This window comes from Rhamphochromis sp. 'chilingali' (genome assembly GCF_963969265.1).
Source record: "Rhamphochromis sp. 'chilingali' genome assembly, chromosome: 13".
Taxonomy (NCBI): Eukaryota; Metazoa; Chordata; class Actinopteri; order Cichliformes; family Cichlidae; genus Rhamphochromis; species Rhamphochromis sp. 'chilingali'.
Genome location: NC_137940.1, coordinates 13,879,255 through 13,895,793, shown reverse-complemented (window position 1 = coordinate 13,895,793; position 16,539 = coordinate 13,879,255). Strand labels below are relative to the sequence as shown.

General features: G+C 42.7%; 1 protein-coding gene across 1 annotated transcript in view; it reads right to left on the bottom strand.

Annotated features, from left to right (window-relative positions):
- htr4 (5-hydroxytryptamine receptor 4) overlaps window positions 1-16,539 on the bottom strand; it is a 194,704-nt gene that overhangs the window by 127,944 nt on the left and 50,221 nt on the right. Inside the window, exon 2 of the mRNA XM_080900575.1 lies at window positions 2,443-2,521. Within this exon, the coding sequence (XP_080756701.1) occupies window positions 2,443-2,498 (56 nt within the window). The 5' untranslated portion in view covers window positions 2,499-2,521. The remainder of the gene's footprint in view (window positions 1-2,442; window positions 2,522-16,539) is intronic.

The window sequence follows — 16,539 nt, the reverse complement described above, 5'->3', positions numbered from 1 at the left end:
CAGCAATGTGTGCTCCACCCACAGCGTCTACACTCCAGGACTTCAGTCCTCACCTCCTACTTCCATCTCCACTCTCTGATGACCTCATCATCATAGTCTGACCGCCAAAGTACTTCTTATACTCCTACTACACTCAAATGTACACTGAACACTTTCTCCCACTCAGAAGGTGTAAACAATAACCGACCTGAGACTGGTGAGTTTTATGAATGTCTTACATGCCCACAACACACAGTGGGGGGAATAAGTATTTATTATCACATCATTACCACATTAATGTAAGTTGAGGCCGAGCTGTTCAGAGTCAAATTTCAGTCTCCAACAGGGACCCCATTTGGCATCTGTATGATAAAAACTGTGAGACACAAACTGAGTGCCGTGCAGAGACAGATGTCTGCCCCACAGCAGCAGCTCCAACAGGAAACTGTGCACAGAAAGATTTTCTCGCATGTTTCCTGCATCTGCGACTGAGCGTGCCTCTCTAGGATGATGGATAAAGACTCAAAGCCAAGGCTGGAGAGGAGATCAGACCACAAACCTGATTCCACCTTAAGCCCATCACTCTATAAGTTGGAGACAGAAAGTCAAAGAGCCACAAGTACTCTGTTCATTTTTATTCTGAGTGCACTCGTTTCATCTCTCATCATATTTGAAGGTAAGTCACCTGCCCACCACCTCTGACTGATATGTGCCACTCGTGTGACCACATTTAATGTATACGGGCACACGCTATGATCTCATGTATGTCAAGTGCAGCGTGAGCCTCTCCAAACGCTGCTGGAGGCAGTCATCACATGACACGGACCCCATCCATAACAGCACAGCACACAACTAGGTCATGTAGTACTACCTCATAGCTGAGCCTGAGCAACTACTGTACCGCGACCTCCTGCTTCTCGTACATCATTTTAATTCTGACTCAAACGTCCTGAGGGAATCAAATCCTGTGTGTGCCTGGTTTAGTAATGAACTCTCTTTTTCCATGAAGCTGAAAGGAAACGTTAATGTTGGATCCACATTTTATATTTCATGCTGTTGCTGTTTGTGTCACAGTTCTTCTTTGGGTTCAGCATTCGTAGTTTCAGTTTCAGATTCACTGTTGACACGCAGGAAATATCTGAACGTGAAAACAACACGACGCGCGATCAGCAGGTCTCTTTAACCTTCTTCTGATCAGCTGACCTTTGGGGTGGGTGGAGCTTGTGTGTTTAATAAAGTGAGATAAGCTTAGTGGGATAACCATCTATGCACCCACCTCATTATTAGAAACCTTATGACTAATATGGAGCAGGAAGCAGAAGCTTAGTGTAGTTAGAGGTGCTGAGTGCTGCTTCACACAGAGTGGAGATCACACTGAATAATCACACCATCAACAATGTTTTCTCACAGAAACGCCCACAGCAAAGAGGAAATATTTAATGTAGAGATGTAAAAACCTCAGCTTTCACTTGGTTCTGTGCTCCAGCTCCAGACTGACGCTCCCTGTCTCTGGCTTCTTTGAGAATTGTGTCTGTGGATCTGTGACGCTCTGAACAAAGTCTCATCCGTCTCTCATCCTCCAGGCTAAAAGTTGTTAACCAAGAACAGAAAAATGATCTCTTTGCATCCCAGCACAGCAAAAACAGACCAGCCAGCACTTTCAGCAGGATCAGTGTTTTAATCAAACCCACAAGCCGGAGGCAAAGACAACTACAGAAGCAGCGAGAACCCCCGGCTAGCTGATGTTTCCTCAGCTAAACCAAATATCTGAAGATGAGGATGTCCCTGAAGAGGAAACCAGAGCTGTCAAAATACATTTGAATATTGCTTTTACATAATGGACACCAGCGTGTGGGTGAAACCATGAGCACTTCATACTCAGTGTGACTTACAGGACTGAAGCGTCTGTTGGAATGAGATTAATTATGAAGCGTTTGGGCAGTCGGTTATGTTTCACAGTGTTTCATGTGAACATTAGTGAATTCATTCAGGTCTCAGAGTGAAGCTCACCACTGCAGCTCAGCTGATACACATCCACACAACACAGCCTGCCTGCACGTCTGCATATACGCAAATCTGCAAGCCACTTTGTAACTGGCCTCTGCACCCTCTTTTCTTGCTGTTTCATATCTGTTGTCAATGATGCTGTTTAGTTCTGTGTTGTATGAACCTGAAAGGCTGCTGAGCCACACTTACTCCTGTACAGTTTCCTGTATAGGAGTAAGATGACATATAAGAAAACGTTTTGATTCGTACTATAAAAAAGAAGCGTCATGTCACGTCTCTGATGCATCCATGCAGCGTCAGCATCTACGAACAGTCAAAGCTCTCATCACTGAGTCTGACTGAGCTAACAGCTAAAAGGTGGATTTTGTGTTGTGTATTAATCAGCGTGACCATTGTCAGGAAGTGTGTAATCACACATGGTGTGATTATTCTCCGTAAAAGTTGATTAACTCTCACCTCTCACCGCCGAGCTCCGCCATCGCCGGCATCTGGCCTGCAGCGCTGACATTCATGTGACCATAAATGCTGAGAGTCCCTGCAGACAGAAGACCACTGTTAAAACATGAACATGATGATTTACATTATTAAAGAGGGAACTTTTAATTACTATCACACCAGTCCTGGTCTCAGCAGATTACATTAACATAGGTGAGTTAAACCACATCAGGATTATGCAAATGCGACAATTTTGGTTGACATTTGCCGTGTGCTGATGAACGACTTGCCGCTGCACGTGCAGCTTTGGATTTGGGTCGAACGAGTTTGAATTCAGAGGATTTCAAACTGACTGTAAGTCTGAGTCTGTAAGGAAAGGTGATTACTAAACATCTGACTGACCAGCTGGAGGTCAAAGACTGAGCATATAACATCCAATGTTTTATGAAATCGACTGTCGATTTAAGCATTCAGGAGACTCAGGTACCACAGTAACATTTATTACATTTCAGCACCAAGGATAAGAACAAAAAACAGAGCAGAGTCCAGGACACTCACTGAGTGGTTGAGATCAAATCCACTCGGGCTGGCCTTTAAGTCTCCACAGATATAAATCTAAAAGAAGACCACAGAGCAAAGGTCTCGAGGTCATCCACGGAGTCAGGGCATCAAATTTCAGAAAGCCGATCTGTTGTGCAATTCAATTCAGTTTCATTTATACAGCGCCAAATCACAATGACAGTCGCCTCAAGGTGCTTTATATTGTAAGGTAGACCCTACAATAATACATACAGAGAAGAACCCAACAAACACATGACCCTCTATGAGCAAGCACTTTGGCGACAGTGGGAAGGAAAATCTCTGGCAGAACCAGGCTCAGGGAGGGGCGGGGCCATCTGCTGCGACTGGTTGGGGTGAGAGGAGGAAGACATTTCTCCAGTGGAAAATGCGACGCTGTCAGCTGATTGTGTTTTTCCAACATCGAGAAGAAAGTCGTTTTTACTTAAAAAAAAACGACTTTCTCACATTTAAGAAAACATGCTTTGTGTTTTGGAGTATCAGGAAACCCGGATGTTCAGTCAGGTAAGACAAGATCGCCGACGAAGTGCAGCATCAGTTAAAAATGTTCACAAAATAAAAATCCATCAAAGCAAAACTCGTTTCTATTCATGCAGAATTCAACAGAAACAGTATTGGAAGGCAGCCCAAGGCTGCAGGTGGGATGAACGGGGGCGGGGCAGTGAAGGTCAGCCTGGCAGAGAAAGAGGCAGAGGAGGGTCACGCCCCGCAGATTTACCCCCGTTCAGCCGAGCTGGCAGCTGTCACGAGCGCTTTGCCGCGTGGACGTTTATATCTGCACAAAAACGAAGCAGAAAGAACAAAATCCTCACCTAATCTACATCCCATATGCTGACAGCTCAAAGCGTTGCACAGCATTGCAGAAAAATGTCTGCACAACCACTTATTTTTCTGTCACAAGGAATCAAAAGAACCAGACTGCGTCTGTAAATCTGCTGCACACAATCTCCCTACACCAGCGTTTATATTACATTATACCAGGATCATGTGCACCCACACGCACAGCCACAACAATCTGCTGCAGTTATTCTGTCCAGAAACAGTTGATACAGACTGATCTGAGCTCTGTTAATAATCATACTGTCACATGATTCACCAAACCTTTCCCCTCCTGCTCTGTGGAGGGGAGACTCCCAGACGGCTCATTTATTACAGCATAAACAACAGCTGTACTGAAGAGCAGTGACCCTCTCCGTTCGAGGACACGCAGGCCCAAACCGTGCCAATGAAATGCCACTCGCAGCAAAGCAGGGCCCCAGGTTGACCTCCAGGGGGGGGTTAAAGGTTCAGGGTGTTCTCTCTAATCTGTGACCCATCTGTACGACACGGCAGCCGTGAGAAAGGCGCCTGAGCAGCAGAAAAGATCCTAGCGTGTTTGTGTGATTGTGACTGAAAAACCTTCTAATCTGCACAAAATACTGAATGTTGCAGGAACAAGGAGGAGTACAGATTTAAAAAGTGCTCTGTGATATATGATTAGCCAATGTCTGTGCATTACGAATGAGAAAAAACTGATTTTATGAGATTTTAAATAATTCACAGTCCTGTCACAGTAGAGTCCAGCGATCTGTTTGTGGGGAAAGGACAAGTGTTAACCTGGTGCAGGTCTACAATACTTTTCCTGGTGTCCTTCGAAAACTCTTTGGTCTTGGCCATGGCGGAGTTTGGAGTCTGACTGTTTGAGGCTGTGGACAGGTGTCTTTTATACAGATGATGAGTTCAAACAGGTGCCATTCATACAGGTAACGAGTGGGGGACAGAAAAGCTTCTTACAGAGGACGTTACAGGTCTGTGAGAGCCAGAGATTTTCCTTGTTTGAGGTGACCAAATACTTATTTTCCACCCTAATTTATGAATAAATTCTTTACAAATCCTACCATGTGAATTCATGGATTTTTTTTCACATTTTGTCTCTCACAGTTGAAGTGTACCTCTGGTGCAAATTACTGACCTCTGTCATCATTTTAAGTGGGGGAACTTGCACAATCGGTGGCTGACTAAATACTTTTTTGCCCCACTGTAGCCTCAGCTGGAGCTGCTCTTAATTATTCTGTCATGAACCGGGTTTCCATGCGCTCACATAAACTGGAGCACACGTCACCTTCACAACAAAAACATACTGACCAAGAACATTCCTCTTCAGTACTTTATCATCTCGTCTCTAATCATTATTATATCATCACTGATTCGCCGTGAGTCAAAAACGCCTTGGAACCGTCTCCAGGTCGCCACGGGCTGCCGACTGTTCTATAATAGCCTCAGTCGGGGAGGTGAGGTGAGCTGAACGCATGACAGAGCTAATGGGCAAGGTTGCTAAGAGGGTTTACTGGAGTCTGTCAGCTCTCTTCCAGTCACACGGAGCTCAGAGAGTAGAAATACAAGCAGAGCTAAGACGGTGGGAGATGCTGACAGGGAGTCCAGGGAAGAAGATAAAAGACTGCTGAGCAAGAAGGAAATGAGATGACAGCAGCTCAGGTGAGCTCAGGCTGCAGGGCTGGGACATGCAAGGCTTCTTTTTGAGGCATCGAAGTCGGCCCTGACAACACGCTGAGGCAGGCCAGCCAGGAAAGCCTCCAGTGTTCCTGCTGCCAGCTGCTAAAGCGGTGGGAGGGACATCACAAGTGGACAGAAAGATGCTGCTAAGAGATTTATTCACAGCGACGTGAATGAGAGTCTCGGCACGGAGGATCAGAAGTGCACATCAGCGTTTAAAATGACGACCCTGAGTCGAGCCAACAAGCCAGTGAATGCAGAGAGACGTGTGGATGTTTGGACTGAGTCTGGCAGGAATTCCTGCATGCAGAGCAAGAGCTGGCAGACTGGACCTCATGAAGTCTTCCACATTCAGCCATGGGCTGCCTCTTACATTCACACAGCGCCGCCATTGTTTCGATGGGATATTCCCGTCATGGGGTGACTTTAACACAGCTCTGCCCACATGCAGTGGCCTGAGGGCAGGACGTGCACGCCTGTGGCTGGGCGAGGTGACGTCTATCAAAGCACATTTACCTCACACACACTTTCACATGGATCTTTGTTCACCACAGCTCTGCACTTTAGAGTCATCACGTCATCTAACATAACCGACACATCGCGCAGGCGTCGTCTCACTACCACCGCAGGAGGTCTCGGTGAGTTTGAGCTTATCACCCAACTCCACAAATGTGCTTCCACACCTACGTCTCTCAGTTACCCTCACCTGCATGTGATTGGACTGTGTGGGGAAGCTAAAGAACTCAGAGAGAAGCCTCACACACACAGAACCCAGCTGAGCCGGTACATGACGTCACTTCACGTCACTAATAACATCCGTAAGAACTATAGTATATGCTCTATGCTATAGACTTGTAGTCAAGACCGCCTAAACCAAGACCAAGACAATACCAAGACCAGAGGGTATCGAGACCAAGACAAGACCAAGACAAAGTCGAGATGAGACCGAGTCAAAAAAGTCTTTAAACTGCAGCCAGATGCTGCTTCGTTTACAGGTGTCAGGCATATTTATGTGTTTTTGCGATGCACTCGCACGCTCCACTTGACTGTCGCGTCTCTCACCCTCTGTTTTTCACATAATGATATTATCCTATATCCTCGCATGCTATTGGCCACAATATGGAGGGATTGGAGCATAGCTGAGCCACTGTGTGAGAGCTGAGCAGCGAAAGGAAATTAAGTGAGGAGCCGGCTCTCGCTCAATGGGAGTCGACTCTTCTGATTCACTACTAAGCACTCTCTAAGCACGGCTCTTAGAGCTGATGCTTTTGCACATGACACATTATCGGACGTTACGTTGTGTGTCATGGATACTGTTGACTCCAAATCTCCCGACCACTACGTGGATCTGAGACAGCAAGACCGAGACAGCGAGACCAAGACAAGACCAAAACCACGTAAAAGTGGTCTCGAGACATCCAACTCTATGTGATGCTTCCGATGACAGCCGTGCAAAAGTTTCTCACATTTTCACAGGATCAGAGCACCTGTCATAAAAACAAAACTCTGTCAAAAACCACTTTAAAGTTTATAGCCAAACACAAGCCGGCGCACTGGACGCCAACATGCAACCTTTAACATATCTGGAATCTGGCATCTTAATAAAAATAATATGCTTTTTAAAACAGTAAACAGCAATAACTCTATTATAACTCTAATAATAAAAATTAGTCAGCATGAACATAAATGCATAAAAAGATTAAGTAAGTCAACCCTTTTAACATTTTTCGTGCCACAGCACGAAATGCTGAATATTAGCGATGCCGTGTGTCACATGACGTGCACTTTCCAAACGGCAGCACAGCCTGTGACCCTTCCTGGGCCCCTGTGTCCTATTTAGCTTTGCTTGAGTGTTGCCGAGCATGGATCACTGCCTAGGGCTTCAGTGTCAGTAAAGCTGGTTTTCCATATAACCCACAAGTGTTTGTGCAATCGGCGTGATTTTATTTCCTGTGTGATGCAACAGCAGGATGCTCATCTGCAGCTGGCGCTCCTGTTCTGTCACAGCCATAAACCGGCATTTAAATCACCGGCGTTTCTTTAACACATCATTAAACAAATGCTTGAAACTGGGTTAGGACAGAGCTTTCTGAGCGCACATGCAAAGCTTTCTGAGCATAAAGCTTTGAACATGAGAAAAAGAAAAATGTGAGAGAAGAAGAAACTAGTGTGGAGAGGCCAGAAAACATAAATGTGCACAAACAGCCAAGCCACGAAAAACTCGAGAAGAGTCCAGACTGAGTGACAGAGCGTCGCGAGGGTGGAGGGTAAGTGAAGTTCAGCCAAAGTTCAGCCAGTGCAGGTGGGGGGAGACGAACAGCACGCTCCTGTGTGCGGGAGATACTCAGCAGCCTGCAGGAGGCCATGAACAGTGCAATAACCAGCAGGGTGGAGTAACAGGGTGGAGTTGTCCAACAATAAAATACAACAGAAAGCACAAATATTCAGATAGACCATGGATTACTAAGGGTTTACAAAATGCATGTAAAAAGAAAAATACACTCTATAGGGAATTCCTAAAACAAAGAACAAAAGATGCTGAAAATAAATATAAAAAATGCATAAATAAGTTGACCAATATTATACGTATATGTAGAAAGGAGTATTATAGTAAAATATTGAACAACAATAAACATAATATGAAGGGAATATGGGATGTTTTAAATGGTATCATTAAAAATAATTCTGAACAACAAAGTTATCCTCAATACTTTATCGACAATGGCAATATTATAGAAAACACTGCTGTCAACAGCTTTAATCATTATTTTGTAAATATTGGACCAAAACTGGCAGAACAAATTCCTGAGTCACTGCCATCAGTAGACTGTAGTGAAAACCTGATTGATAGGAACCCTAACTCAATGTTCCTCACATCAGTGGAGGAAAAAGAAATAATTGACATTGTACACATGTGTAAATATAAAACATCTACTGATTGTAATGATATTGACATGAAAATCGTCAAGAAGGTCATTGAAGGAATTGTAGGACCTCTAACATATATTTGCAACTTATCATTTCAGACGGGAAAAGTGCCAAACAAAATGAAAATAGCTAAAGTTGTGCCGCTGTATAAAACCGGGGATAGACGCCACTTCACAAATTACAGGCCTGTTTCTTTACTACCTCAATTCTCCAAAATCCTAGAAAACCTGTTTAATAAACGATTAGACAAATTCTTAGATAAATATGAATTACTCTCTGACAGTCAATATGGATTCAGATCAAAAAGATCAACATCTCTGGCATTAATTGAATCAATTGAGATTACGAATGCTATAGATCAGAAACAGTATGCAGCTGGAGTATTTCTGGATCTCAAGAAAGCATTCGACACAATCAATCATGACATATTAATTAATAAACTGGAACAGTACGGGATCAGGGGGGTTGTACTGCAATGGGTGAAAAATTATTTAAGAGACAGGAAACAATTTGTGAAGCTGGGTGTCCATTCCTCATCATGCTTGGACATTGCTTGTGGTGTTCCACAAGGCTCTGTACTGGGTCCAAAATTATTTATTATTTATATAAGTGATATTTGTAAGGCATCTGATATATTAAAATTAGTATTATTTGCAGATCACACAAATATTTTTTGTTCTGGGGGGAATCTAAAGGAGCTGCTGGATACAATTACTTCAGAAATGTGCAAAATTAAAAAATGGTTAAACAGGAACAAACTAACAGGAACAAACGGTGGTTAGCACTGTTGCCGCACAGCAAGAAGGTCCTGAGTTCAATTCCAACATCAGGCCGGGGTCTTTCTGTGTGGAGTTTGCATGTTCTCCCCGTGTTTGCGTGGGTTCCCTCCGGGTACTCCGGCTTCCTCCCACCGTCCAAAGACATGCAGCTTGTGGGGATAGGTTAATTGGATAATCCAAATTATCACTAGGTGTGAATGTGCGAATGAAAGTGAGTGCGAATGGTTGTCTGTCCCTGTGTGTTGGCCCTGCGACAGACTGGCGACCTGTCCAGGCTGTACCCTGCCTCTCGCCCTATGACAGCTGGGATAGGCTCCAGTGCCCCCCGCGACCCTGAAAAGGATAAGCGGAAGCGAATGGATGGATGGATGGAGGAACAAACTATCGCTAAATCTAAGTAACACTAAAATGATCTTATTTGGGAATTCCCTTAGAAATGCACAAGTGCAGATTCATTTAGATGGTGTGGAAATTGAAAGAGTACTTGAACATAAGACTCATATAAATCATATACATAACAAAATTTCAAGAAGTGTCTCAATCTTGAGTAAAGTAAAACACATTCTGGACCACAAATCACTCCACATTCTCTATTGTTCCCTGACTGCACTGTATTTGCAGTACTGTGCAGAGGTTTGGGGCAATACTTAAAAATGTTCGCCATCATCAATCTTTATATTACAAAAAAGGGCCATAAGGATAATCCATAAAACTGGTTACAGAGATCATACAAATCCACTATTCTTAAAATCAAAAATTCTAAAATTCACAGATCTGGTTCATTTTCTCACTGCACAAATTATATATAAAGCAATAAATAACCTGCTTCCTGACAATATTCTAAAAATGTTTTCTAAAAGGGAACGGGGATACAATTTGAGGGGGGAATTAAATTTAAAACATCCTCGTATCCGTACAACATTAAAAAGTTTTTGCATCTCTGTGTGTGGAGTGAAGCTGTGGAACAGACTAAGTAAAGATATGAAGCAATGTCCAAGCATGGCGCAGTTTAAAAAGCGGTTTAAGGATATGGTATTTACAGAGTACAGGGAAAAGGTAGAGATTTGATAGGGTGTTCTTGTCTAATATTTTCATGTGTGTGCGGGTGCACGGGTATGTTGGTATGGGTATATATATATATATATATATATATATATATATATATATATATATATATATATATATATATATATATATATATATATACATACAGGGAGTGCAGAATTATTAGGCAAGTTGTATTTTTGAGGAATAATTTTATTATTGAACAACAACCATGTTCTCAATGAACCCAAAAAACTCATTAACCCTTTAAGACCTACCATAGAACCAAGTCCGCCAGAGCTTATAGTATATTTTTACATGCTGTGGAGCCATTTTTTGGAGCATTTAAAGTTGCTATACATCAATACAACCATTACAGCCCAAATTTTAATAATATGTCTGCATTAAGTGCATGGTAATTACATAAATTGCAAAAAGGTGTAATAAACTACAAAAAATTGAAAATCGTTTTTGTTTTTTTAACATATATTTCTAGTTAGAGAAATTTAAGAGGCTTATCCCTCAAAACTGTAAATACAAAAAAGTTGCACAAACTAGTTTCCCACCAAAGGAAATTTATTTTGAGTGTCTTCATAGTTTTATTTTTGAAATACACCAATTTTCATATACTGCAGGAAAAACGAAAAAATATATTATAGTGCAAATTTGCAAAATAACAGCATACGCATCAAAATAAAATATTTCCAGCAGTGCAATATGAGTCCTAAGCATCCCAGAAACGACACAGAAAGTCATGAAATCAAACATAACTTTTAAAAACACAAGTATAAGCCCATGAGGCCACGATGGTAAAAAAAAACTACATTTCCGCAAAATGACGTCACTTCCGGTTTCGGGCAGGTCATGCGATAGTTCGCGCTGATGGACGTAGGAAGTGTTACAAACAGCTGATCGGATCGGCAAAGCGTGTTCCTGGAATATTATGTTTTTGTTGCTACAAGCGCTTTTTATGCAGTTTTTGCAAAGCTATATGTGGAAGGAAAGTGTGACCTAGGACAGGCTGATGGCATAAGATGTAAGTACAACTCGTCCGGTTTCATATGCAAAAAAAATTATTGCGCTAGCTCACGTGGTTGCAGAGCTACCGGGATTTAAAAATAGTTACGCAAAATGGAGCGTGTCCGCTCCTACTGGCTCTAAAGGGTTAATATCAAAGCTGAATGTTTTTGGAAGTAGTTTTTAGTTTGTTTTTAGTTTTAGCTATTTTAGGGGGATATCTGTGTGTGCAGGTGACTATTACTGTGCACAATTATTAGGCAACTTAACAAAAAACAAATATATACCCATTTCAATTATTTATTTTTACCAGTGAAACCAATATAACATCTCCACATTCACAAATATACATTTCTGACATTCAAAAACAAAACAAAAACAAATCAGCGACCAATAAAGCCACCTTTCTTTGCAAGGACACTCAAAAGCCTGCCATCCATGGATTCTGTCAGTGTTTTGATCTGTTCACCATCAACATTGCGTGCAGCAGCAACCACAGCCTCCCAGACACTGTTTAGAGAGGTGTACTGTTTTCCCTCCTTATAAATCTCACATTTGATGATGGACCACAGGTTCTCAATGGGGTTCAGATCAGGTGAACAAGGTGGCCATGTCATTAGTTTTTCTTCTTTTATACCCTTTCTTGCCAGCCACGCTGTGGAGTACTTGGACGCGTGTGATGGAGCATTGTCCTGCATGAAAATCATGTTTTTCTTGAAGGATGCAGACTTCTTCCTGTACCACTGCTTGAAGAAGGGGTCTTCCAGAAACTGGCAGTAAGACTGGGAGTTGAGCTTGACTCCATCCTCAACCCGAAAAGGCCCCACAAGCTAATCTTTGATGATGATACCAGCCCAAACCAGTACTCCACCTCCACCTTGCTGGCGTCTGAGTCGGACTGGAGCTCTCTGCCCTTTACCAATCCAGCCACGGGCCCATCCATCTGGCCCATCAAGACTCACTCTCATTTCATCAGTCCATAAAACCTTAGAAAAACCAGTCTTGAGATATTTCTTGGCCCAGTCTTGACGTTTCAGCTTGTGTGTCTTGTTCAGTGGTGGTCGTCTTTCAGCCTTTCTTACCTTGGCCATGTCTCTGAGTATTGCACACCTTGTGCTTTTGGGCACTCCAGTGATGTTGCAGCTCTGAAATATGGCCAAACTGGTGGCAAGTGGCATCTTGGCAGCTGCACGCTTGACTTTTCTTAGTTCATGGGCAGTTATTTGGCGCCTTGGTTTTTCCCCACGCTTCTTGCGACCCCGTTGACTATTTTGAATGAAACGCTTGATTGTTGGATGATCACGCTTCAGAAGCTTTGCAATTTTGAGACTGCTGCATCCCTCTGCAAGATATCTCACTATTTTTGACTTTTCTGAGCCTGTCAAGTCCTTCTTTTGACCCATTTTGCCAAAGGAAAGGAAGTTGCCTAATAATTATGCACACCTGATATAGGATGTTGATGTCATTAGACCACACCCCTTCTCATTACAGAGATGCACATCACCTAATATGCTTAACCCTTTAGAGCCGATCGGAGCGGGAACACGCTGTTTTGCGTAACTATTTTTAAATCCCAGTAGCACTGCAACCACGTAAGCTAGCGCAAAAATTTTTTTTGCATATGAAACCGGACGAGTTGTACTTACAACTTATGCCATCAGCTTGTCCTAGGTCACGGTCTCCTTCCACATAAAGCTTTGCAAAAACTGCATAAAAAGCGCTTGCAGGAACAAAAACATAATATTCCAGAAACACGCTTTGCCGATCCGATCAGCTGTTCATAACACTTCCTACGTTGGAATAGACGTCAGCGCGAACTTTTGCATTTCCGCCATTACCTGCCCGAAACCGGAAGTGACGTCATTTTCGCGGAAATGTAGTCTTTTTTGCCATCAGGGCCTCAGGGCCTATACTGCTCTTTTTAAAACTTATCTTTGACTTTATGACTTTCTGTGTCGTTTCTGGGATGCTTAGGACTCATATTGCACTGCTGGAAATAGTTTATTTTGATGCATATGCTGCTTTTTTGCAAATTTGCAGTGTAATATTTATTTTCGTTTTTCCTGCAGTGTATAAAAATTGGTGTATTTCAAAAATAAAACTATGAAGACACTCAAAATAAATTTCCTGTGGTGGGAAACTGTTTTGTGCAACTTTTTTGTATTTACAGTTTTGAGGGATAAGCCTCTTAAATTTCTCTAACTACAAATATATGTTAAAAAATCAAAAACGATTTTCAATTTTTTGGTAGTTTATTGCACTTTTTTGCAATTTATGTAATTACTATGCACTTAATGAATACATATTATTAAAATCTGGGCTATAATGGTTGTATTGATGTATAGCAACTTGAAATGCTCCCAAAAATGGCTCCACAGCATGTACAGTGGGGCAAAAAAGTATTTAGTCAGCCACCGATTGTGCAAGTTCCCCCACTTAAAATGATGACAGAGGTCAGTAATTTGCACCAGAGGTACACTTCAACTGTGAGAGACAGAATGTGAAAAAAAAAATCCATGAATTCACATGGTAGGATTTGTAAAGAATTTATTCGTAAATCAGGGTGGAAAATAAGTATTTGGTCACCTCAAACAAGGAAAATCTCTGGCTCTCACAGACCTGTAACGTCTTCTGTAAGAAGCTTTTCTGTCCCCCACTCGTTACCTGTATGAATGGCACCTGTTTGAACTCATCATCTGTATAAAAGACACCTGTCCACAGCCTCAAACAGTCAGACTCCAAACTCCGCCATGGCCAAGACCAAAGAGCTTTCGAAGGACACCAGGAAAAGTATTGTAGACCTGCACCAGACTGGGAAGAGTGAATCTACAATAAGCAAGCAGCTTGGTGTGAAAAAATCAACTGTGGGAGCAATCATCAGAAAATGGAAGACATACAAGACCACTGATAATCTCCCTCGATCTGGGGCTCCACGCAAGATCTCATCCCGTGGGGTCAAAATGATCATGAGAACGGTGAGCAAAGATCCCAGAACCACACGGGGGGACCTGGTGAATGACCTGCAGAGAGCTGGGACCAAAGTAACAAAGGTCACCATCAGTAACACACTACAACGGCAGGGAATCAAATCCCGCAGTGCCAGACGTGTTCCGCTGCTGAAGCCAGTGCATGTCCAGGCCCGTCTGAAGTTTGCCAGAGAGCACATGGATGATACAGCAGAGGATTGGGAGAATGTCATGTGGTCAGATGAAACCAAAGTAGAACTTTTTGGTATAAACTCAACTCGTCGTGTTTGGAGGAAGAAGAATACTGAGTTGCATCCCAAGAACACCATACCTACTGTGAAGCATGGGGGTGGAAACATCATGCTATGGGGCTGTTTTTCTGCCAAGGGGACAGGACGACTGATCCGTGTTAAGGACAGAATGAATGGGGCCATGTATCGTGAGATTTTGAGCCAAAACCTCCTTCCATCAGTGAGAACTTTGAAGATGAAACGAGGCTGGGTCTTCCAACATGACAATGATCCAAAACACACCGCCCGGGCAACAAAGGATTGGCTCCGTAAGAAGCATTTGAAAGTCCTGGAGTGGCCTAGCCAGTCTCCAGACCTCAACCCCATAGAAAATCTGTGGCGGGAGCTGAAAGTCCGTGTTGCTCGGCGACAGCCCCAAAACATCACTGCTCTCGAGAAGATCTGCATGGAGGAATGGGCCAAAATACCAGCTACTGTGTGTGCAAACCTGGTAAAGACCTATAGTAAACGTTTGACCTCTGTTATTGCCAACAAAGGTTATGTTACAAAGTATTGAGTTGTATTTTTGTTATTGACCAAATACTTATTTTCCACCCTGATTTACGAATAAATTCTTTACAAATCCTACCATGTGGATTCATGGATTTTTTTTTCACATTCTGTCTCTCACAGTTGAAGTGTACCTCTGGTGCAAATTACCGACCCTTGTCATCATTTTAGGTGGGGGAACTTGCACAATCGGTGGCTGACTAAATACTTTTTTGCCCCACTGTAAAAATATAATATAAGCTCTGGCGGACTTGGTTCTATGGTAGGTCTTAAAGGGTTAATTGGTAGTAGGCTTTCGAGCCTATACAGCTTGGAGTAAGACAACATGCATGAAGAGGATGATGTGGACAAAATACTCATTTGCCTAATAATTCTGCACTCCCTGTATATTTGTAGGTTGTGTATCCTTGAGGTGTTAATGGGGTTATTGAAAATGTGTATATTTGCGTATGTGTATATACATATGTATGGATAGATAGAAACATATATGTATACATATAAAAAAAAATTACACATAACATATAATGTAATTGCAAGGAGGTGTTTTTGTAGTCTATTGATACTAGATAGTGGAAAAGGGGTGGGATTAAATAAGCTTATGCTTCTTCCTGCTCCTTTTTGAACATGAACGTTATTTGGAGTTGTGGTTGCTCGTTTTCCTTTTGTTTTGCTTGGTTCATTTGTCTCTTTTAATTCTATTTTGTTGTACTTTTTCAACATGTTCAAAATAAAGATTCAATCAATCAATCAATCAAACATCCATACCGCATGCATTTTTCATTTACGAGGCAGGCCCATGCTTACGATGAAAACCATGTTTCTGCATGTATGTTACTTAAAGCTACTGTATGGATCGTCACCTGGCTGTGCTGACAGGTTTACCTGTCCAGGTGCTGTTTTGATTCAAGAGACCCACGATGGCGGGAACAATGAGGAGCCAGGATCAAGAACACCACCCAGGACTGGGTGAAGGGAACGCCCTAACTCTGAAACCACAGCCAGGCAAAGTGGAGACTTTGATGGTCTGAACAAAAGTTACCCAGACTGACCTACAGGAGATTTCATTAGGTCTGGATGGGTTCTCCTGGACTTCCACTTTAAAGGTGGCCTCAGTGAGAGGGGTGAGCAAGTATGAGTGTACATGAATCTCCATGTATGATCTCTGATGAGATCTAGGCTGGCTTGGATCACCCCAGTGTGCCCTGAGAAGAGGTGGAGGAAGCGGGGAGAAGGAGACAGTCAGTGTATTTTTATTCTTTCCACTTTGTCCTTCCAAACTCTCTGAACGAAAACACCAGCTCCATCCCTCCTGATCAGAGAAGAGTAGTTTAAGAAGAGCTGTACAGATACCTCTTCCAGCTTTTCTGAGGAGAGATACAAGCTCGGGTGAACCCCAGGTCTGAACCACCTCAGCCAGATCCTTTCGGTGCCGAGGACCAGGGGCTCGAATCTAAACTGACCTGAATTACCGAGGTTGAAGATGAGCCCATACACCCTCTGGGGAACGCTCAT